A 24439-nucleotide genomic window follows, 5' to 3' on the forward strand; every position below is an offset into this window, starting at 1 on the left:
CCTATATGCCAACCCCAGATCTTATTCCCCAGACTTAATTAGTACCACTTCTAATTGCCTCCTTTCAGTCGTACTAATGGTTGCCTGTATAACTTTGCTTAATATAGTTATTCTTCTGTGTCTTGATTTGTCAAGAGTGAACTATTTATTGATTCTATACTTAGAAAGACAATTAACTTATACTAACTATAACCTTTTTTTACTAATTTTATCATATTACTGTTTTTGTGAATTTTAGTATTGTCAAACCTATTTCTTCCTTTTATGCTCTCCAACCTCCACCCGAAACTACCTCCCTCCCCAAATGGAAAAACTTTATATTAAAACATTTTTAACCCTTAAACACATTTTCTTTTAAAGGTTCGTTTTGCAAAACCAGTATACCCGGGACAGACTCTGCAGACTGAGATGTGGAAGGAAGGAAATAGAATCCATTTCCAAACCAAGGTATGAGTGAGGTGGTTAGAGGTACGTTGTTTCATTACCTGCTTCACTGTATCCTGTAATTATGTTCTATCCTAGCATTCTTTTGGTTAATAACTATGGATATCAAGTAAAACTTAGGAATTAAAAAAAATCAGTGGTAATTTTCAATTGAAAATAAGATGACTCTGTACCTTGTTTTTTATTTTCTGTTTTATTCTCAACTAAATTGGTGCCCTGTTAACATAACATTTCTGAAAATCCAACCAACCATATCTTTTTGGCTCAACTTATCATTCAGGTTGTCAGAATATAATCTTCAGAATATTTTAGGCATGATTCATAGACAGATATAAAATGAAAACGTGATGAAATTTTAATTCCTTAATGGGAGTGTTAGCAAGATGATAAATCTGGTTCAAAGGAGAAGTAGTAAAAACAGGGTTTATATAGTCCAATGGGGAAGGCATTCTAAAATAATTTTATTGAGTTGAGATAAAACAAGTTAATTGTTCTATAGAACAATAAAACCGTATCCTTTATGGTTATATTTTCTACTAGACAGAAATCATATGCATCTTGATCATACAAAAACCCACAAATTAACATCTTATGTCACAGAATCTGAGCTTAATCAATAGTAAGTAATGACAAATTAAAGTATATCTCCCTATAGAGTTAAGTGCTTTTGGGGGTGAGGCTGTTAGCAGTGCTCCAGTAAAATACTAAAAGGACATACAGTCCTCCTTTTATAACTTTTTTACAGATAATTTTTGTTAACACAGTTGACCAGGCTGATACCTTTTGGCCTGATCATTTGTACTACATAAATGTCATGTGTTGAGCAGTTTAAGTAACACCACCAACAGTAATAGCAGCTTATAGTTACTGAGTACCTATGAGCAGCCTATCCCATTATCTCTACTATGCATAACAACTCTACCTTTAATTTGGGAAAATATAGGGTCAGCTCTTTTAAATAATTTGCTCATGGTCACATGGAAAGTGGTAGAGCTGGGATATACACCCCGGTCTGCCTGGCTCAGCACTCAGTTCCTAGGTCCTCACTTTTTTTTTTTAACTGTACCGTAATTTCTTTCATATATAAATATCTTTCCAGAACTGTTCTTTGTATGGCTGCCTTACTCCTTATTACTTCCTGCTGCTCTCAGTATCATTTTCCTGATTCATTTATGCACACTGTTTATTTCACTTTTCAAATTTCCTTTGTCTTTTCAGCATCAGTTGAAGCTCTGCCTTGTCCTCAGAGGCATTCCCTTACCACTCCCCTTTCCCCCATTCATATAAACACACATCCTGGCTTTCCTCTGAAATCCTCTTAGAATAAATGTTTGTACCACATATTTCGGAACCCTCTTATTTTCTAACTATTTCATGTAAGTTTATTTTTTGAATAAAATTATGAACTCTAAAAGAATTAAGGACCATGAAAACAATTATGGGCTCTATTTTCTCATAATGAACAATATAGAAATAATTCATATAGATAAAAACTTAAAGAGTTGAGTAATAGTTTAATGTCTAAATATAATACATTCTTGTCTTTTTAATAAATTCTAAGTACATCTTCTTATCTAAACAGTATATTTGCTATTTTTTCCCCCAGTGATTAGAGGTATTCTTTTTCTATTAGCTATTTGTGGAAATCCTTTCCCTTCCTTAGTTACAAGAGAGTAATTTTCTAACATGTATTTTGTTCATAAATTGTTTCCTTTCATGCTTTCCACTGTATATAATTTGAAACAAAATGAAGAAATTGTTTGAAAGATCTATTTTTCTGAAGTATAATGGAAAATATGGGAGAATGATCTTCCTGATTATTAAAAATCAGTTTTAATAAGTGCTACCTTAAGTTTTAGACATTATCCTTTACATTTTAGCAATACCATAATTTTATAAAAGAATACTATTGGAATAATTTTAGGTGCCATATTAGGAATTAGAATTTGAGTTCTTTTAATGAATATTCTGAAAAAAGGCTATTCAGGTGTTTACTTTGTGTTGTGTATAGTTCCTGTTTGAAATAGAAGGTCTGTTTCTACCCAGTTTTGTTGTGTATTAACCAAACAAATACACTTTGAGTACCCTGCCTCATGTGAATTTTGTGCCATGCCTTTTACTATTTATAAGAATTAAGTAATTCTCATCCTGGCTCCCCACTAGACATACTTATATTGCAAAATAAATCCTCCAAATACCAATGCTCAGACTCTACCTCAGACCATTTAAATTGGAATCTTTGGAGATGGGACCTGGTCATAAGTATTTTTGAGAAAGGCTTCAGTAGATTCTATGGTTAGGGTTAATTACAATTTTAGTAAGTCAGTAAGCTTTCATGTTTATTCCTTTTGACATTTAATTTATGAACTATTTATTTAATTTGGATAATTTTCTCTTTCATATGAAGAAAAATGTGAATTTCTTACTTCATAGTGTTTCACAATAAAATTTCATTTTCATTGGCCTCATCAGAGTGAGCTGTTTTCCGCCCCACCCCCCCCATACCCTTTATAAGGTCCAAGGAACTGGAGACATCGTCATTTCAAATGCATATGTGGATCTTGTGCCAGCGTCTGCTATTTCAGCTAAGACACCATCTGAGGTAGGTTATAACCACTGATATCCAAGTCATGGCCTTCTCTGGTAGCTCAGCTGATAAAGAATCCACCTGCAATGCAGGAGGCCCTGGTTTGATTCCAGGGTTAGGAAGATCCCCTGGAGAAGGGATAGTTACCCACTCCAGTATTCTTGGGCTTCCCTGGTGGCTCAGACAGAAAGAATCTGCCTCCAGTGCAGGACACTTGGGTTTGATCCCTTGGCTTGGGAAGATCCATTGGAGGAGGGCATGGCAACCCACTCCAGTATTCTTGCCTGGAGAATTCCCATGGACAGAGGAGCCTGGCGGGCTATAGTCCATGGGGTCACAAAGAGCCTGACAGGACTGAGCGACTGAGCACAGCACAGCATCCAAGTTATAGCCTGATTTATGAATTTCAGTTGAGATCACTTTAAGAGTGTTCAGTCTACTTTAGAAAATTCAGAGCTATGAAAGATTCTTAATTCTTGAACTGCTGCTGCTGCTGCTGCTAAGTCACTTCAGTCGTGTCCGACTCTGTGCGACCCCATAGACGGCAGCCCACCAGGCTCCCCCGTCCCTGGGATTCTCTAGGCAAGAACAGTTCTTGAATTAGAGACCATTAATTCAGAACTGCTTGGAAGAAAAGGAATATTTTGAAAATTACAAATTTCTAAAAAACATTTTTTGTGGTGATGCTAGAGTATCTTTTAAGAGAATATAATTGGTTTTCTAGTTTTAGAGTAAATAAATCACTTGTTTAATAAGAAATCTTAAGTAAATAGTATTTTGGAGAAAGGTTAAAAAGTTAAATATCTTGTACCTTTTTTTCAATTTAAAAATTTGTATAAAGTATTCAGTGCATATATAAAAGCAGTAGCATATATATATTATTAAAACATTTGTATTACTGTCTATTAACATGCTGAAATTAATAAAAATATTTATATTCTGTCTCCAGAATATTAACTTTGTAATGTTGAAGTTTTCAAATCCATGATATTTGTGTTTCATTAGCCATATTATCACATAACTGAATGAAAATTAAAATCTCTTTAAAAAGAATCTAAGATCAAAAACGTAAGAAATTTTAGAGCTAGAAAGAAATTCAAGTTTCATGTAATTTAGTCTCATTTTACAAATGAAGAAATGAGATCACAGAAGTTGATTAATTTGTCCAGTATCTTCCTGCTGAAGTCTATTAGGATAAAAGTTGTTAAGTTAGTTCCTAGTCTACTTGTAAAATATTACTTCTGAATTCTGATAAAAGTAAAATTCTTTTATTAAGGTGATCGAGGTTCTGGATGACATAAATAAATAGAAAGGTGTGAAAGAAGAGTAGGGTAACAAAAACCAGTTTGCCTTATTTATGTGCAGGTTTTTAAAAAAATTACCTTATTGCCCATTGATTTTGTGATAGTTTTTCCCCTTGAGTCATTTTTTACGTATCTTTTAAAATGAATTGATTATCTTTTCTGTTTTTGCTAGGGTGCGGGGCTTCAGAGTACCTTTGTGTTTGAAGAAATAGGTCGCCGCCTTCAGGGTATTGGGCAAGAGGTGGTAAAGAAAGTTGGTGCTGTGTTTGAGTGGCATATCACTAAGGGTGAAAATACTGCAGCCAAGTGGAGTAAGTCCTGTCCCTATAATATTCTAAGATAACTCTAGTCAATAGGAATAAAGTATCCTTGTTATAACTAAAGCCTGTCTCTTTGAAGGTAGGTACCTTCTTCAGTAAGGTGTTTTGTGGTTTTTTTAAATGGGAAATAACGAGTTTCATGGGCTTCTCTTGTGGCTCAGCTGGTAAAGAATCCGCCTGCAATGCAGGAAACCTGGGTTTGATCCCTGGGTTGGGAAGATCCCCTGGAAAAGGGAAAGGCTACCCACTCCAGTATTCTGTCCTGGAGAATTCCACGGACTGTATAGTCCATGGGGTTGCAAAGAGTCAGACATGAATGAGCAACTTTCATGTTCAATGGGTTTCATGGCCCTCAGACATGTATGTTTTTTAGAGATGAAAAAAATTAATTAAAATGAAAATAATCTGTTTTGAAGATTTCATTGTAACACCCAAAATTAGTACTTTAAACAGTTGCCTTAGCTGTATGCTTCTTTAATCTTCAAATTCCTCTTAAACATAAAGAAAGTACATCAAGTTAAATGAAATATTTTAAAATTTTGAGTAATTATCATTATATTTTAACAGCTTTAAAATAATTTTTCTTCCTCCCTCCTCCAAATTAACATTTTGGATTACCACCCTTAATTATCAGTATAAAATCATAACTATTTTCTTAGTATATAAAACTGGCAATCAAAGGTACTATCAGAGTGCCATTAGCAACCTGGCAAGGTATCCAGTATAAGCCAAGTTGCTGCAGAGAGAAAGCAGTCATGCTTCCATTCACTTACATGGAGCTCCAAAAGATGGAGCTCCTTATGAAGAAAGAAGAGTTAGGTGTTAAAGAGAGAAAGGGAGAAGAAATATTTTTTGCCATATCTTTTGTATCTGTTGTGTAACTACATTCTTAATCATGGCACAAACTTTTCTGTTCTGTGGCCTATTAAGAGACTGCAGGGTCCAATTTTAATTTAATTCTTAAAGTAAAGTTGGGGAAGGTAAGGTGAAATTACTAAAGATGAGTAAAAATATTTTTCTAGATTAGAAAATTTTCTCTTTTTTTATGTCCACATAATAAAAGCACTAACACTTTTGTGGACTCGCTTTGCTAGTCAGCCAGATCTGTCAGCATGTTTTTAAGTATCCAGTGTCTATGTCGTGACAGAAAAATGTGTAGCTTTTTCAGGTTTCACTGTGTTTCTCTATAGGTGAAAGGACAGTGAAGTGAGTATACATCCATTCTCTTTCTCATCGTCAATCATACAGACTGAGAAGCCATTGCTTCTAACAATGAGGGTATCTTAGTTCAGGATGCTGTAACAAATATACTATCTACTGGGTAGGTTAAAGAGCAGAAACTTACTTTCTTATAGTGAGGAGGCTGGTAGGTCCAGTGTGAGGGTTCCAGCAGGGTTGGGTTCTGGAGAGACCCCTCTTCCTGGGTTGCAGATAGCTTCCTTCCTACTGTTTCCCCACAAGGCAGAGAGAAAGATCATCTCTCTCATGTCTCTTCTTAGAGAGAGACACTAATCCCATTATGGAGGCTCTACTCTTATGACCTCATCTAAACCTAATCGCCTCCAAAAAGCTGTTTCTAAATACCATCATTGTTTGGAGATTAGGGTTTCAACATATGAATTTTGGAGGGATACTAACATTCATTCCATAGCTGACAGCCATTCATATTTTGAATCATGAAACATGCCATTAATAAACTTTCACCATCGTTTCTTTACCTTTATTTTATAGACTATTCTAGCCTTACTTTGATCTGTAGAGCATTCTTTCTTTATATTCTAACTATATGTTTATTTTATAAAATATTCTAATCTCTAGAGATGCTGGAGAAATATGGTATCCCAGTGAATGTTCGCTGAAAATTTTTGGATTTTCATGTGTTTTGTCTCTAAGTCCCAAGTGATAGGATCCTTTTATTTGTAGTCAAGCATCTATCTACCAATGTGGTATAGGGAGCATTCAGAATAGTTTTTAGCTCAAGGATTTTCCCCTTCCTTCATAATCATGAACTATTACAGTGAGATCTCATGTAGTTAAGATGGGCTAAGGAGCCCCTGGAATGCTGAGGGGCTCCATGAAGTGGCCTGTGACTGGCTTATTTATACTCTAGGACCATAGAAACTTTTAGGCCCATCTCAAGCCTGGTTGTAATCCTTCTCATAGTATACTACTATGAGTATAGCAGTATACTATGGTGGTACCTGAAAGCGAGGATTGTAGGCTGTGCTTCTGCAAGTCCCACAGCTGATGGTATGAACTATCTTCATTCATTATTTGTTCACTACATAGCATGCAGATAATGTGTCTATACAGACTTTTTTTTTTAAGAAAAAAAATCTTTAGGTTTAGGATTTTACTTGCACAGTAGAAACTACTATTTTATAGATTTTTATTGTTTTTATTCTAAGATTACTGTTTTAGAGTGCCTGTTTAAGTACCATGTAAATCAGACTGTTTTATTCCTTATTACAACCAAAGATCACTGTAAATGTTTGTTAATACCAAAGTATTAAAGATGTATCTCTAAATCAACTGAAACTTTTTGAGACCGTCTTCTATTATATATTCCTAGAAAACATTTTGAAGTTTTGCTCAAGTGATTTTGGTTTCATACAGGTTTCTTTTTAATATGACAATTCCTATTGCTTTTAGGGACTGTATTTTCATTATGTAAATTTTGGTATATATAAGTATAAAGTGGGAAATACTGATGTATAATCCCACTACTCACAGTTAACATTTTTGGTGTTTGTCCTTCCGGAAGACATTTGTGCTTATAGGAAGTTAATTCAGAAGGGGATAAAGGAAGCCAAACATGTAATATGTATTTCAGTTCAGTTCAGTAGCTCAGTCGTGATCGACTCTTTGTGACCCCATGATTCCCAGCACGCCAGGCTTCCCTGTCCATCACCAACTCCCGGAGTTCACTCAGATTCACGTCCATTGAGTCAGTGATGCCATCCAGTCATCTCATCCTCTGTCGTCCCCTTCCCCTCCTGCCCCCAATCCCTCCTAGCATCAGAGTCTTTTCCAGTGAGTCAACTCTTCTCATGAGGTGGCCAGTACTGGAGTTTCAGCTTCAGCATCATTCCTTCCAAAGAAATCCCAGGGCTAATCTCCTTCAGAACGGACTGGATGGATCTCCTTGCAGTCCAAGGGACTCTCAAAAGTCTTCTCCAACACCACAGTTCAAAAGCATCAATTCTTCAGCGCTCAGCTTTCTTCACAGTTCAACTCTCACATCCATACATGACCACAGGAAAAACCATAGCCTTGACTAGACGGACCTTAGTCGGCAAAGTAATGTCTCTGCTTTTGAATATGCTATCTAGGTTGGTCATAACTTTTCTTCCAAGGAGTAAGTGTCTTTTAATTTCATGGCTGCAGTCACAATCTTCAGTGATTTTGGAGCCCCCCAAAATAAAGTCTGACACTGTTTCCACTGTTTCCTTATCTGTTTCCCATGAAGTGATGGGACCAGATGCCATGATCTTCGTTTTCTGAATGTTGAGCTTTAAGCCAACTTTTTCACTCTCTTTCACTTTCATCAAGAGGCTTTTTAGTTCCTCTTCACTTTCTGCCATAAGGATGGTGTCATCTGCATATCTGAGGTTATTAATGTTTCTCCTGTCAATCTTGATTCCAGATTGTGCTTCTTCCAGCCCAGCGTTTCTCATGATGTACTCTGCATAGAAGTTAAAAAAGCAGGATGACAATATATAGCCTTGACGTACTCCCTTTCCTATTTGGAACCAGTCTGTTGTTCCATGTCCAGCTCTAACTGTTGCTTCTTGACCTGCATATAGGTTTCTCAAGAGGCAGGTCAGGTGGTCTGGTATTTCTATCTCTTTTAGAATTTTCCACAGTTTATTGTGATCCACACAGTCAAAGGCTTTGGCATAGTCAATAAAGCAGAAATAGATGTTTTTCTGGAACTCTCTTGATTTTTCCATGATCCAGTGGATGTGGCAATTTGATCTCTGGTTCCTCTGCCTTTTCTAAATCCAGCTTGAACATCTGGAAGTTCACGGTTCATGTATTGCTGAAGCCTGGCTTGCAGAATTTTGAGCATTACCTTACTAGCATGTGAGATGAGTGCAATTGTGTGGTAGTTTGAGCATTCTTTGGCATTGCCTTTCTTTGGGATTGGAATGAAAACTGACCTTTTCCAGTCCTGAAGCCACTGCTGAGTTTTCCAAATTTGCTGGCATATTGAGTGCAGCACTTTGACAGCATCATCTTTCAGGATTTGAAACAGCTCAACTGGAATTCCATCACCTCCACTAGCTTTGTTCCTAGTGATTCTTTCTAAGGCCCTCTTGACTTCACATTCCAGGATGTCTGGCTCAAGGTGAGTCATCACACTATCGTGATTATCTTGGTCGTGAAGATGTTTTTTGTATAGTTCTTCCGTGTATTCTTGCCACCTCTTCTTAATATCTTCTGTTTCTGTTAGGTCCTTACCATTTCTGTCCTTTATTGTGCCCATCTTTGCATGAAATGTTCCCTTGGTATCTCTCATTTTCTTGAAGAGATCTCTAGTCCTTCCTATTCTGTTGTTTTCCTCTATTTCTTTGAATTGATCGCTGAGGAAGGCTTTCTTACCTCTTCTTGCTATTCTTTGGAACTCTGCATTCAGATGCTTATATCTTTCCTTTTCTCCTTTGCTTTTCACTTCTCTTCTTTTCACAGCTATTTGTAAGGCCTCCTCAGACAGCCATTTTGCCTTTTTTGCATTTCTTTTCCATGGGGATGGTCTTGATCCCTGTCTCCTGTACAATGTCACGAACCTCCATCCATAGTTCATCCGGTACTCTATCTATCAGATCTAGTCCCTTAAATCTATTTCTCACTTCCACTGTATAATCATAAAGGATTTGATTTAGGTCATACCTGAATGGTCTAACGGTTTTCCCTACTTTCTTCAATTTCAGTCTGAATTTGGCAATAAAAAGTTCATGATTTGAGCCACAGTCAGCTCCTGGTCTTGTTTTTGTTGACTGTATAGAGCTTCTCCATCTTTGGCTGCAAAGAATATAATCAATCTGTTTTGGTGTTGACCATCTGGTGATGTCCATGTGTAGAGTCTTCTCTGGTGTTGTTGGAAGAGGGTGTTTGCTATGACCAGTGCATTTTCTTGGCAAAACTCTATTAGCCTTTGCCCTACTTCATTCCGTATCCCAAGGCCAAATTTGCCTGTTACTCCAGGTGTTTCTTGACTTCCTACTTTTGCATTCCAGTCCCCTATAATGAAAAGGACATCTTTTTTGGGTGTTCATTCTAAAAAGTCTTGTAGGTCTTCATATAACCGTTCAGCTTCAGCTTCTTCAGCATTACTGGTTGGGGCATAGACTTGGATTACCGTGATATTGAATGGTTTGCCTTGGAGATGAACAGAGATCATTCCGTCATTTTTGAGATTGCATCCAAGTACTGCATTTTGGACTCTTTCGTTGACCATGATGGCTACTCCATTTCTTCTAAGGGATTCCTGCCTGCAGTAGTAGATATACTGGTCATCTGAGTTAAATTCACCCATTCCAGTCCATTTTAGTTAGCTGATTCCTAGAATGTCGACATTCATTCTTGCCATCTCCTGTTTGACCACTTCCAATTTGCCTTGATTCATGGACCTGACATTCCAGGTTCCTATGCAATATTGCTCTTTACAGCATCGCACCTTGCTTCTATCACCAGTCACATCCACAACTGGGTGTTGTTTTTGCTTTGGCTCCATCCCTTCATTCTTTCTGGAGTTATTTCTCCACCGATCTCAGTAGCATATTGGGCACCTACTGACCTGGGGAGTTCCTCTTTTAGTATCCTATCATTTTTCCTTTTCATACTGTTCATTGGGTTCTCAAGGCAAGAATACTAAAGTGGTCTTCAGACACCAAATTTCAGTGTCTTTTTTTTTTTTTCTAAAAATCTGTATCAATTAACAGCGATATGTAGGTATCAGCACTGGCCTTTCTTTCTTCGTTCTGTCCTTCCTTCTGTCTATCTATGACGGAATTCTACCTTTTCCCTATAGATGAAACTATATTACATGTTGAGTTATAAATATAAAGCACAGAATTTTTGAAGATACTGGTCATGGAAAGGAATGAGACAAGAGTGAGAAAAGTTGCTGGAATTGTGTGTCTCACAGTTGGCAGAATAGAACTCTGTAGAGATTTATAAAATATACAAGTGATTCATTCTGACAAATATGATAATTTTCTTAAATATAGTTCAATGACCAATTAATATTTTCACCTTATCTTAATGTCGCTTGCCTTGTAGACAGTATTAGAAAATGTGCTTACATTTAGTAATTGCCTTTTATTAACCTAGGCAAAGGGTTTTTTCTTATATTCCACCTCAAAATGGGAATATTTGAATCCTATTAATACTTACTTATAATTGATGCCTGTGGCTTTTGTTTATTTGTTATTTTATTTATCTTCTTCAGGTCCTAATTTATTCAAAGCTAACAATCAAATTGGATCTTGAAGCTTTCTCTGAAAGTGTTCATTATTCTCTTTAGTTATCTGTCTTTGATTTGATTCTAAACTGTGTGTATCTTTTTTTCAATTCTAATGGTTTTCTTGTAGTCTGTGTCACTGAACTAAATCAGAGCTGGCAGCAGTAGAAAGTACCTAAGATTTTTGGCTTACCATGTTTTTTATGGGACTTCCCTGCTGGCTCAGAAGATAATTCCACGTTGGCATCTCTTTTTTGCATCTTGGTGCTTAATGACATAAAATAGGTGACTAAATACCTTGACTTAGGGAATACCTTTTTCTTTTTTTTTTTTTTGCGAGCTGTTTTTAAACTGTTTTTATAAACATTTTAGTTGCCCCAGCCTTGTTCATATTATGGCAAACCTGTTTAGAGAGATCAGGCTCAGCTACTTTGTTCACCTGTGGAACTGGAGTTACATAGAGTGACTACCCTTAAGCAAGTCTAGAAGCCAAGAGGTTTGCGCTCAGTGGCCTGAAAGATGCATCCCAATCTAGAGATCCTGGACTGTGCCCATCTTCCCAGCTCCTTCCTGTATCTCGCCATCCAGACAACACGAATAGTGAATCGCTGGGCAGAGGTGTGTCTGTGTCGGGATTTTTAACAACCAAGTTAGTGTGTGTCTAAAGAGAATGAGGAGAGTTCTGGTACAAGGCTTGGTTTTGGCTGTGGAGAAGGAGGCATCTTCATTGTGTCTTTTAAGGTTAGGCCCCTCTGAGGCCTGTTGTGCTTGGTCATGTAGGAGCTGGGGGTTTGCCTGAGCGAGGACCAGTGTGGTCTCTGCCTTGCTGGGCTGAGGTGGTCTGACAGAGGCTAGTCTTCTTGCTAAGAACTTTCCCCTTTTTAGCCCTCTTTTTGTTTATCAGCACTAGTTATTAGCTTTCCACAGAAAAAAGTTTTATTGCTTTATGAGAATCTGGCTGTGAAGCAGCAAGTAAAACCAAGTGAGTGAGCGGGCAGGTAGATAGCACTTCATTGGAAGGGCCTTCATTAGCTAAGAGATTTACTCCACACTGAAGTATTAAGATTGTGTGAGTCTGGTTTTATTCCTGAGCAAGACTAGTGCATGCAGTGGGCCTTAGACTCACTTGTGAAGAATTAAAACAGTATCTGTTGAATGTCAGAGGTTTGCTTTTCTTTAGTCTTTCCTTTCTACCCTCTGACCCCCTATTATTCTCTCCCTGCTCCTTCCTTGCCTGCCTTCCTCCTTCTGTTATTCTACTTTTGTTTTTAACTACACAAATAACATGGAAAAACATGTTTGTAATATGTATGTGCCAGTAAGAACAGAGCCTTTGTTCTTCACGCCTTATTCCTAGTATCTTGCATATTGTCTGAGAACCATAGAAGAAACTAAACAATGAAGTGAGTGAAACAAAGCAAAAAGTTCCCCTTCTTACCCTTTCTCCTCCCCAAGGTAACCGTTAGTAGTCATGTTATTTTTTTTTAGTTTAGTTTAGTTGGCAAAATTATCTTCTGTGGACAGTGGGAGTAATTTAATTCTGTCTTTGCAGCAGAACTTGGCTAACAAGTCTCTATAATTTTTCTTACATGTGTGTATCTTTTCTTGATCCTAAGTTGGGAGTTCCCTACACACTCTTAGGGAGAGTGATGTGATCATAGCTTCTTTGCAATAGTAGAGAAAGCACATTCAAGAGGCTAAAGCTGGATGAGTGGAATTGGCCTTTCTGGATGAGTGGTCTTGGTCACATGTATGACAATGAAAACTTTGTAAAATGTAACTTTAACGTAAAGCTCTGTGCTATACAGAGAGCAATGAAGGAGGTAAATTTTTAAGATCTTTTCCAGTTACCCAGCCTGTTTCTGGGACACTTAATCCTGCTATCCAAAATAGTTAAGGGAAAAGATTTTAATTTTAACATTTATTCACAACAGTTAGGACAATAAGCATTTTATAAATACATGACTAATTGAAATACTTTAAAATTTTTAATTTTACTATCATTTAATTCATATGGAAGAACCTTTGATGAATTCAAGTTATTGGAAAGTGATGAGTGTGCATTCCCTTCCCCAACCCCAACCAATATGCAGTTGTTTTAAAATTCCAGTTTCTTCTTTTATTGACTATAGAGTCTTTATTTGAATCTAAAGACCTTAATCATATAACTTCCAACCTCTTAACTTCATTATATTATTCTACATTGATTCACTTTTCAAATCTCTGTATTGTGTAAACTTCTTCAATGAAGGAAAACTATTATTGATTTGATTCTTTTGAAAATCATATTCTTTATAAAAAGGACATCTCAAAAAATAAATGATTTAAAAAATTTTTCTAAGTGATATGTAATATATAATGTAGAATAAACACCACAGTAACTCTGAAACTATTAAAGATGTCTGCATTTATCTGGTTCATTTTAGTCTCAAGTTGTAAAGATAAAATGACTGATATTGGTTTCTTCCTATTTTCCCCAGCTATTGACCTGAAAACTGGTTCTGGAAAAGTGTATCAAGGCCCTGCAAAAGGCTCTGCTGATGTAACCATCACACTTTCAGATGAAGATTTCATGGAAGTAGTCTTGGGCAAGCTTGATCCTCAGAAGGTAAAGTTCTTACAATGTTTATTTATTAGTCATTATTTTTTCCTATTTGACAGTTGCAGTTTTTGGCTGACTCCAAAATTCTAATTTATAAGACAGATTTTTTACAACTCTGAAGAAAGAGTTGATAGCAGTATTCAAGTTGACAGATCATATATTTTTCTAATGGAGTTTTTCAGTCAATAACTTGTTAAAAATAAAGTTTTGAGTGAAATTCTTCTTCAGCAGATAAACAACATAAAACTCATATCTAGACCTTTTAATTTATTGTGATTAGTTCAGAGGTGAAAAACCATATGATATTTCATAAAATTAGACATTCTTCCCTGATATATAAGATTAAGAACTTGTCTTAATCATCATGGTAAACTGAAAATAGAAAGATGGAACATAATAGCCAGTATCTTCCTGAGGGTAAAACATTTAGAGACATTTCGGTAGAAAATCATGATTAAAACAAGAGTACCTTCACTGACCATTATGAGTTAATATTGTTCTAAAACCTCTGGGTAATCCACAGACACACAAAATTAAAGTAACTGATGTAGCAACTAGAAGGGAGGAGGAAATTTTGTGATTTTTGAATCATGATTATGTAGCTAGAAATCCCAAGAAGATCATATTATTCTTATATCAGAGGAGTTCAAACAAATGGTTGATTGCACAGTAATTATTTTAAAATAGCTTTCACATAGCAGCAACACCAACCAGAAGATATAATTTAAAAAATTTGTTTATAATAACTGCCCAAACTTCCAAGTACCAGTGAGTACCAAAACAATAAAAGCACAGTGCTTATTTGCAGAAAACAATACAACTTTACAAGTTACAGGACAATTTGAATAAAGGATAAAATGTTCAATTTCCTTGATTGAAAGACTAGTTTAAAAAGAATTATAACGTTGTATCGTGGTTAAAAATACATTCTTTTGGGATCAGATAAACCTGAGTTTCAATCTTAGCTCTTACATCTACTCTCTAAACCTTAATTTTCTCATTGTAAAATGAATAATGATAATCCCAAATAACTAAATGGATGATAACTAAATCCACTAATATTCATGAAGAGCTTACTATAATGCCAGGTACTGGGTGAGCTCTCAGTTAATTCTTTCCCAGGAATTTATTTAGTACCTCCTTTTATTTGGGTGCTTGATGTGGCTAAACAAGACAGTGCCCCTTCTGGGCAGAGCTTAGTTCTAGAGGGAAATGGAAAAGAAATATAATTTCAAATACGGAGAAAAATAAGTCAGAGTTGTGGGTTACAGTAGTGGTTGGCAAACTTTTTCTGTAAAGGGTCCCATTGTAAATATTCTAAGCTTTGCAGGTCAGATGGTCTCTGTTGCACCTATTTGGTTCTGCCATTTATAGAGTTAAAGTAGCATGGATTATATATATGTATATATATAACCAATGGATGTAGCTGAGTTCCAATCAAATTTGTTTATGACCGAAAACAGGCAACAGACTGGTTTTGGCCTTTGGGCTGTAGTTTGCCAACTCTTGGATTAGAATGTGACAGGATGGAGGCACTATTTTAGATAGGGTTGTCCAAAAAGACTTGATAGAGACCTGAACAAAGTGAAGATGAGGAAATGAACCATAAGGCTAAAGAAACAACCAGTGCAAAGGCTGGAGGCACCAGTGGCTCTGCTTATTGGATATAATAACTGTGAGGAGGCCAACAAAATGAGCAGTGGGGAGAGAGACATGAGGGGAAGAGGGAAAAGTAGGTATGGGTTAATCATACTGGACCTTGTAGATGTTGGTGAGGAGTTTAGATCTTATATGTGATAGGAAGCTGTTGAGCTCTGGATTGTGAAACATGTATACTATCATGTAAGAAATGAATCGCCAGTCTATGTCCGATGCAGGATACAGGATGCTTGGGGCTGGTGCACAGGGATGACTCAGAGAGATGTTATGGAGAGGTAGGTGGGAGGGGGGTTCATGTTTGGGAACGCATGTACTCCCGTGGTGGATTCATGTCAATGTATGGCAAAACCAATACAGTATTGTAAAGTAAAATAAAGTAAAAATAAAATTAAAAAATAAATAAAATAAATAAATGTTTCAATGACAAAAAGAAATAAAGGTCATTATGGCTACTCGGTGAATAATTAAGTGTTCTTTTGTAAGATATACTTGATATGCCTTTAAAGGATTAAATGTAGGATTTAGGGAAACCTTTTGTAACATTTATATAATCATTAGGAATATCAGGTCTTTGGGGGTGAATGATACTGGGAAGTTGCATAGTAAACGATAGTGCTTTGTGTCATTCTGTGTACCATTCTGTCAATACCAGACAGAATGGAATTAAATGTGAAATAATTAAAGCAGAGGCAAAACTTGACAAAAACATAGCTGTTTATTATTCTCAAAGATCTAGTCTTTATAGAAGTTCTAATTAATACTAGAGGTTTTCTAAACTCACTTGGCTCAGTTATGTTCTGCCCCAGCTTGGTGCCATCACCCCTGTTCTTCAGCTGTCAAACAGATCCTAGTGTACAGTCTCTCTCTGCACCAACTCTTGTCAACCTTGGTGGCTTCCTTCAGCATTCATAAAAATGACTTCTCTAACCAGATGACTCTTAGTTTATTGATACTATTTCAAATTATCTTTCAGTCCATTCTGTATCAGCTTTTGTCTTTATTGGAAGCATAAAATGTACAAATTCCAATATCTATTTCAAAACATCACCATTTTCCAATACCATCCCTTGCTTGTTTTTGTTTTGTGAGTCTTACTATTGCTGTTGAACTTCAGACGCCTCCAGTTTGTTGACACCACCACTTTGTGTCTGTCAACACCATTCTGTCTTTTCGTCTCTTCTTGTTCAGCTTAGATTTTGTGGTCCATCATAATATCTCCCTTGAAAATATCCTCATCTCCCTGTATATCTGTCATCTTACTTGGGTGGAAAATTCCACCCTATTTTAATTCTACTCTCTGCCATCTTTCTATCTGTACCAGAATAGAGGAAGGAGTTAGGAGGAAAACCGTACAACTAGACAAGTTGGATTCCCTTTAAAATTTTGATTTTTGTTGTTTATTTGCTAAGCCACGTCCAACTCTTTTGCGACTCCATGGACTGTAACCCACCAGGTTCCTTTGTCCATGGGATTGTCCAGGTAAGAATCCTGGAGTGGGTTGCCATTTCCTTCTCCAAGGGAATCTTTATGACCCAGGAATTGGACCTGCATCTCCTGCATTGGCCAGCGGGTTCTTTATCACTAAGCCACCAGGGAAGCCCCAAATTTTGATTACAAATTTCAAATAGTCTTTAAGCACTGTCTAGCAATCTTACCGTGATTTTCCACTAAGCTTCCATTCCTATTGTCTGAGATGTGTTTTTCATATTTGTCTTTAGCTGCTGACCTTTCTTCATGCTTCTTTGGGGAAAAAAAAGAAAGACCTCAGATGAAAATATTTACTTTCCTATCACCAGATCTATTCTATTGGCATTTACATGTGTGTGTATTAGTTGCTTATCGTATCTGACTCTTTGTGATCCCATGAACTATAGCCTGCCAGGCTCTTCTGTCCATGGAATTCTTCAGGCAAGAATACTGGAGTGGGTAGCCATCCCTTCTCCAGGGGATCTTCCCGACCCAGGGATCAAACCTGGGTCTCCCACATCGCAGGTGGATTCTTTAGCATCTGAGCTATCAGAGAATCCCATCAGCATCTGCATTGATCTTCTTTTTTTCCTGTATATTACATTGAAGGAAGTCTCCCTCTTTCTGTCAAAGACGTCTTCATTTCTCATCCAAGTATCTACTTAAAAGTCATTGTTGCTCTCCTTCTGCTTTTTTCTACATCATTCTCTTTCATTTCATGATGTAAGTGTCCTACAGCACAGAGGCAAGCTAACACGGATCTTAAAGCAATCCCCATCCAGCATGCCATATCAAATCTTTTTCCTTTTTACAAAAGAATTGTCTATACCAGTGCTGTCCTGGTTTTAATATTAGACACGTTAGACATACAATGTGAGCTACATACATAATTGAAATCATGGGATTCTCCAGGCAAGAATACTGGAGTAGGTAGCCATTCCCTTCTTCAGGAAATCTTCCCGACTTAGGGATTGAACCTGGGTCTCCTGTGTTGCAGGCAGATTCCTTACCATCTGAGCTAAGAGGTGAAGCCCCATATAAAAATGTGAGCCACATATGTAATCAAAAATTACATAGTGGCTACATTTAAAAAAAAGGTTAAAAATAAACTCAAAAGGACTTGAAGACTTAAACATAAGGCATGACACCATCAGTTCAGTCAGTTCAGTCACTTGGTCGTGTCTGACTCTTTGTGACCCCATGAATCGCAGCACGCGAGGCCTCCCTGTCCATCACCATCTCCTGGAGTTCGCTCAGACTCACATCCATCGAGTCGGTGATGCCATCCAGCCATCTCATCCTCTGTCGTCCCCTTCTCCTCCTGCCCCCAATCCCTCCCAGCATCAGAGTCTTTACCAATGAGTCAACTCTTCGCATGAGGTGGCCAAAGTACTGGAGTTTCAGCTTCAGCATCAGTCCTTCCAAAGAAATCCCAGGACTGATCTCCTTCAGAATGGACTGGTTGGATTTCCTTGCAGTCCAAGGGACTCTCAAGAGTTGTCTCCAACACCACAGGTCAAAAGCATCAATTCTTCTGCGCTCAGCTTTCTTCACAGTCCAACTCTCACATCCATTCATGACCATTGGAAAAACCATAGCCTTGACTAGACGGACCTTAGTTGGCAAAGTAATGTCTCTGCTTTTGAATATGCTATCTAGGTTGGTCATAACTTTCCTTCCAAGGAGTAAGCGTCTTTTAATTTCATGGCTGCAGTCACCATCTGCAGTGATTTTGGAGCCCCCAAAAATAAAGTCTGACACTGTTTCCACTGTTTCCCCATCTCTTTCCCATGAAGTGATGGGACCAGATGCCATGATCTTTGTTTTCTGAATGTTGAGCTTTAAGCCAACTTTTTCACTCTCCTCTTTCACTCTTATCAAGAGGCTTTTTAGTTCCTCTTCACTTTCTGCCATAAGGGTGGTGTCATCTGCATATCTGAGATTATTGATATTTCTCCTGGCAATCTTGATTCCAGCTTGTGCTTCTTCCAGCTCAGCTTTTCTCATGATGTACCCTGCATATAAATTAAATAAGCAAGGTGACAATATAAAGCCTTGACATACTACACCGTAAAACTCCTAAGTCCAGTGAATATTTCTCTGTCTAGGTCTGTCTCAGCCTTTTAGTAGCATTTAACTCAGTTAACCACCAACTTTTTGAAATAATTTCATCCATGCCTTTTATGACACCTTATTTTCCCATTTTGCTTTTTCCACCTTTGGCTATTCTTAATATCCTGTGGTGTCTTCTTCTTTTACCCCCAAGCCATTGGGTTTTGGTATTTCTGAGAGCTCATTTCAGGACTCTTCTCTAAATAATACTCCTAAATGAGTCCATCTATCCTAAATGAGTCCATCTATCCTATGGTATTTAGAGCCATCTATATGTTGTCATCTTGCAGATTTAATTGTCTCACTCAGTCATCTTCTCTGAGTTCCATAATGATATAACCCACTCTCTACTTGCATCTCTGATGGGACACTTTATTATGCCCCATTTAGAACTTGTGATTTAATTTTCTCCCCCGAGTCTGTTTTCAGGAAATGGCACAATTATCTGTCTACTGAAATTAGTATGCTCAATAATACAAGAATTGTCTTGGCTTTTTTCTTTACCTTTGTATCCTTTCTATCCTTAATCCTGTTTGTTATTTCTCCAAAATATATCTTTAGTATTCATTTTCTTCTCTTCATCACTAGGGATATCATCATGACCCTAGTTTCCATCATCTCTCACCTGGCTTTCTGACTGGTCTTAACTACACTTAGTCTTGCCTTTCCACCAATCTGTTCACACGGGAGCCAGAATAATCTCTTGAGAATAAAATCAGATTATCAGTTATTCCACCTGATAAAAACCTCCAGGATTTTCTTTTGCACTTAGATAAAATCTAAACTACCTGTTATCATATTGTTTGTGACGCTTCCCTTGCTCATCTCCCAGCCTCATCCTACATTGCTTGCCATATCAATTATACTAAATCAGTTTACATTGCCTTTCTCTTAGTTTCTTCCCATCAATTTTTATTCCTTCAATGTCTATATATTTGCCTTTTCTGGAATTTCAATCCCTGTCTTTTTGTAGGACTGGCTTTGTTTTATCCAGAGTAGTTCCCTCCTGTTATAGTTTTTCATAACCTCCTTAATAGCATTTATAAGTCTTTAATTACTTGTTCACATTTTGTTGTTTTGACTTCCCTATTGTAATGTTAGCACTGTGAGAACAGGGAGAGATGTCTCTTTTCTAGCATAAAATATTGTCTAGGGTACTTTAGATTCTCAGTTAATACTTGAATAGATTAAAGCAAGGGTAGAAATAAGGAACATAAGCTCAATAATAGTAGTTTAGGCTGTGTAGAAATGTAAAACTTCTGCTTGTCAGACTCCCTCTATAAGACATTCCATAAACCTCGGGAAAAAAATGATGGTACCTAGTATATTGGTGTCAATAACCTATAAAAACTATGAGCAACACCAAGACCTCAGTGTAAAAAAATGAGCAAAAGACATGAACCAATAATTAATGAGAGAGAGAGAAATGAGTAACATACACGAGAACAATGACTAATTTTTCCCAGCATCTAAAACATGCAAATTAAAGCATGTCATTTTTGCCTCAGATTTTCAAAGATTGGAAAAATAGTATTATTAATGTTGGGATAAGAGAATTTACACATAGCTAGAAGGAATATTAATTTGATGCCATCTTTCTGGAAAGCACTGTGAGAGTTTCCCTGACTTCTTTTATGGCAACTTACAGTTCAGTAAAAAAGTTTTATGGCATTTCTAGGCTAAAAGAAATACCTAATGGTTCAGTTTATTAAATAGATCTAAACAAGAGTAGTTTTTTGTGTTGTCTTTGACCAATGTCACTGTATTTCCTTCAAAAAATTTAAATACTCCAAAGTGTGTTTGAGTTCACTGCAGTGCCCTAGTGCACTGAGGAACAAAGTTTGAAAACCATGATAATGGCAGTATGGTCAAGAAAATCTAAATGCCATGATTCAGTAATTCTTCTTCTAGGAACCTGTTCTAAGAGTCAACTAGGAACAGAGATTTATGTACAAAATTCTTCTCGATAGCAACCACCAAATATTGGTGTACTTACTTCAAGGAAATAGGTGTTCTTACTGGTTGGTAAGTCCCTCTCAGATTGTAGCACCTGGCAAGCAGGTCTCAGTAGTGACTCTCTGCAGGAGTTGCAGACCATCATTTCTGTAGCTTCACAGTGAAAGCAGTCTTAGTTTTAAAATTCCAGTCTCCAGTTTGGAAGCTTGGCACTTGATCTTGATTGAATGAAATTATCCTGTATTAATTTTGGGATTGAAAGTTTAAGTAGTTTTTGCTTTTCCTCCAGGTGGTGAGGATTTGGTATGCAGATTAAGTTGCTGCTAGTTAATGATCAGGAGACACTGTTAAGCAGAGAGCACCCAAATTCAAGTCCTGGCCTATTTGTTGCTGGTGCTATGGTCTTGAGCATGTTTTTAAGCTTTCTGAACATCTCTTTTGCTGGTATGCCCAGTTCAGGTTGATGGCTCTGCTTCTCAAGTGACATTTTATTTGTGGGGCTGCTTTGTAATGTTAAGTATGCATGGATATTATTATTTTTTTCAATCTAGCTAAAAATCTAGAGACTTCTTTTCACTTCATATTCCATATCTTATTTTCTCATTAAGCTATATGTGTTTTATTGTTTTTATTTTACTGTTAGTGAACAGTAGAAATTGAACAGAGTAGAACAGGAGAAATTGCACAGATTTCTTTTGTCAGGTCAGAAAAGAACTGGAGCTCTTAGTGTTTTAACATGATGGCCTTTTACTTGTAATAATGAGTTTAGTACCTACTCCATGTCAGGCGCTAAGCAAAGAACTTTACACACTGTTTCATTCAACTCATACAACAAAGCTGCTGTTTAGGTGCTGTTGTCATACTCTTAATAGACAAGGAGGCCAGAGCTCAGAGAGGTTAAGTCGTTTGTCCAAGCTCACCTTCCACTTAGTGTCAGAGCCTAGATTTTAACCCAGGCATTCTGATGCTACAGCCCAGGATCTATGTACTACTTTGTTAGACTATCTTATTTTGCCACTATATGGCCTTCTGTTTAATGAATATATAGTAAATATTTTAAATCTGTTTTTAAAATTTCTGAATTGAATGTTTTTATTGTTAGTAATACAGCAAAGCCTTTTATTCATATGGTCTCAAATTCACATTTAAGAACATAGATTAAAGCCAATAGCATAGGTTGAAGCAGAACCACCAGATCTTTCCATTCTATGGTTTTCTAAAATATACAAGACATTGTTATTTTTTCTTAGATATCTAAAAATTGGGTGCTATCTATAATCATTAAACTATCATTGCTAGATAAAAGTTACCTTTGTTGTCTGGAGTTATTAACTCAATTGTATTCAGTCTTAACAATGATCTTTTTTAAAAAGATAGAAACTGTGATATAACAAAGGTTGGTACTCTGTTTTCCCTTTCTCCTTTCCAGGCGTTCTTTAGTGGCAGACTGAAGGCCAGAGGGAATATCTTGCTGAGCCAGAAGCTCCAGATGATTCTTAAAGACTATGCCAAGCTCTGAAGGATGTACTATGTTCTCAATTACAACAGAAAAATTAAATACTCTCTTTGCCTAAATATGCAGAAATAATCCAGCAAAAATGATCAAAATTAAGGTACAGGGAGAATTGCTTAACATTTTCAGAATCCAGATAACTTCCAGATTTTTATTTTCTACTAATTTTTCATGTTATTACTTTTACAAGGAATTGTAAGCTGGCACATGATTATCCTTCTGTCCTTAGACCAATGTCTTCATAATAAAAATTTTTCACCCAAGTCTAGTCTCTTTAGAATTGGGATAGCATTTATAAGTTGTAAGGAAAATTAAATGAGTAGAGGCTACTTTGATGTCTTTTACACTTCATTATTTTCTCTTTGATTTATTGATACCCCAATTTTAACATGAATTTTCGTATTGTACTCATTTACATACGTTGCTATAATAGAATTCCATTTTAAGGCAAGATAAAGGTCTTTGTGTGTTTTCAGATTTTCTTTAAAAATTTAGCAGTCGTTGATTTATAGTATCAACTACTTACAAAACAGTAAGACAGTAGGCTCTGAGAGAGGATATCAGTGGGCAGACAGACTGAAACCCCAATCACAGAAAACTAGCCAATCTTATCACATGGCCCACAGCCTTGTCTAACTAAATGAAACTAAGCCATGCCATGAGGGCCACCCAAGATGGACATGTCATGATGGAGAGTTCTGACAAGATGTGGTCCACTGGAGAAGGGAATTGCAAACCACTTCAGTATTCTTGCCTTGAGAACTTCATGAACAGTATGAAAAGGCAAAAAGATAGGACACTGAAAGATGAACTCCCCAGGTCTGTAGGTGCCCAATATGCTACTGGAGATCAGTGGAGAAATAACTCCAGAAAGAATGAAGGGATAGAGCCAAAGCAAAAACAGCAGCCAGTTGTGGATGTGACTGGTGTTAGAAGCAATGTCTGATATTGTAAAGAGCAATATTGCATAGGAACCTGAAATGTTAGGTCCATGAATCAAGGCAAATTGGAAGTGGTCAAACAGGAGATGGCAAGAGTGAACGTAGATATTCTATGAATGAGTGAACTAAAATGGACTGGAATGGGTGAATTTAACTCACATGACCATTATATCTACCACTGTGGGCAGGAATCCCTTAGAAGAAATGGAGTAGCCATCATAGTCAACAAGAGTCCAAAATGCAGTACTTGGATGCAGTCTCAAAAACGAAGAATGATCTCTGTTTGTTTCAATATCTCGGTAAACCAAGTCTATACCCTAACCAGTAATGCTGAAGAAGCTGAAGTCGAACGTTTCTGTGAATACCTAAAGACCTTTTAGAACTAACAGTCAAAAAAGATATCCCTTTCATTATAGGGGACTGGAATGCAAAAGTAGGTAGTCAAGAAACACCTGGAATAACAGGCAAATTTGGCCTTGGAGTACAGAATGGAGCAGGGCAAAGGCTAATAGAGTTTTGCCAAGAGAACACACTGGTCTTAGCAAACACCCTTTTCCAACAACACCAGAGAAGACTCTACACATGGACATCACCAGATGGCCAACACTGAAATCAGATTGATTATATTCTTTGCAGCCAAAGATGGAGAAGCTCTATATAGTCAGCAAAAACAAGACTGGGAGCTGAGTGTGGCTCAGATCATGAACTGCTTATTGCCAAATTCAGACTTAAATTTAAGAAAGTGGGGAAAACCACTAGACCATTCAGGTATGACCTAAATCAAATCCCTTACAATTGATTATACAGTGGAAGTGAGAAATAGATTTAAGGGACTAGGTCTGATAGAGAGAGTGCCTGATGAACTATGGACGGAGGTTCATGACGTTGTACAGGAGACATGGATCAAGACCATCCCCAAGAAAAATGTTGCAAGCGAAATGACACAAAGACAAGACACACACACAAGAAACAGACAAAGACACAACTCTGGCCAGAGGAAAAGAACCGCGCAAACAAGCTGCGGTTTATTTTTATAAAAAGCCCCCTTGGCAGAATTCCAGACTGCAT

General features: G+C 37.0%; 1 protein-coding gene across 1 annotated transcript in view; it reads left to right on the forward strand.

Annotated features, from left to right (window-relative positions):
• Window positions 1-22881, forward strand: part of HSD17B4 (hydroxysteroid 17-beta dehydrogenase 4) — a 99605-nt gene extending 76724 nt beyond the window's left edge. Inside the window, exons 20-24 of the mRNA XM_005682720.3 lie at window positions 361-447; window positions 2960-3046; window positions 4508-4646; window positions 13602-13729; window positions 22347-22881. Of these exons, the coding sequence (XP_005682777.2) occupies window positions 361-447; window positions 2960-3046; window positions 4508-4646; window positions 13602-13729; window positions 22347-22436 (531 nt within the window). The 3' untranslated portion in view covers window positions 22437-22881. The remainder of the gene's footprint in view (window positions 1-360; window positions 448-2959; window positions 3047-4507; window positions 4647-13601; window positions 13730-22346) is intronic.

Source organism: Capra hircus, chromosome 7 (genome assembly GCF_001704415.2).
Source record: "Capra hircus breed San Clemente chromosome 7, ASM170441v1, whole genome shotgun sequence".
Classification (NCBI taxonomy): Eukaryota; Metazoa; Chordata; class Mammalia; order Artiodactyla; family Bovidae; genus Capra; species Capra hircus.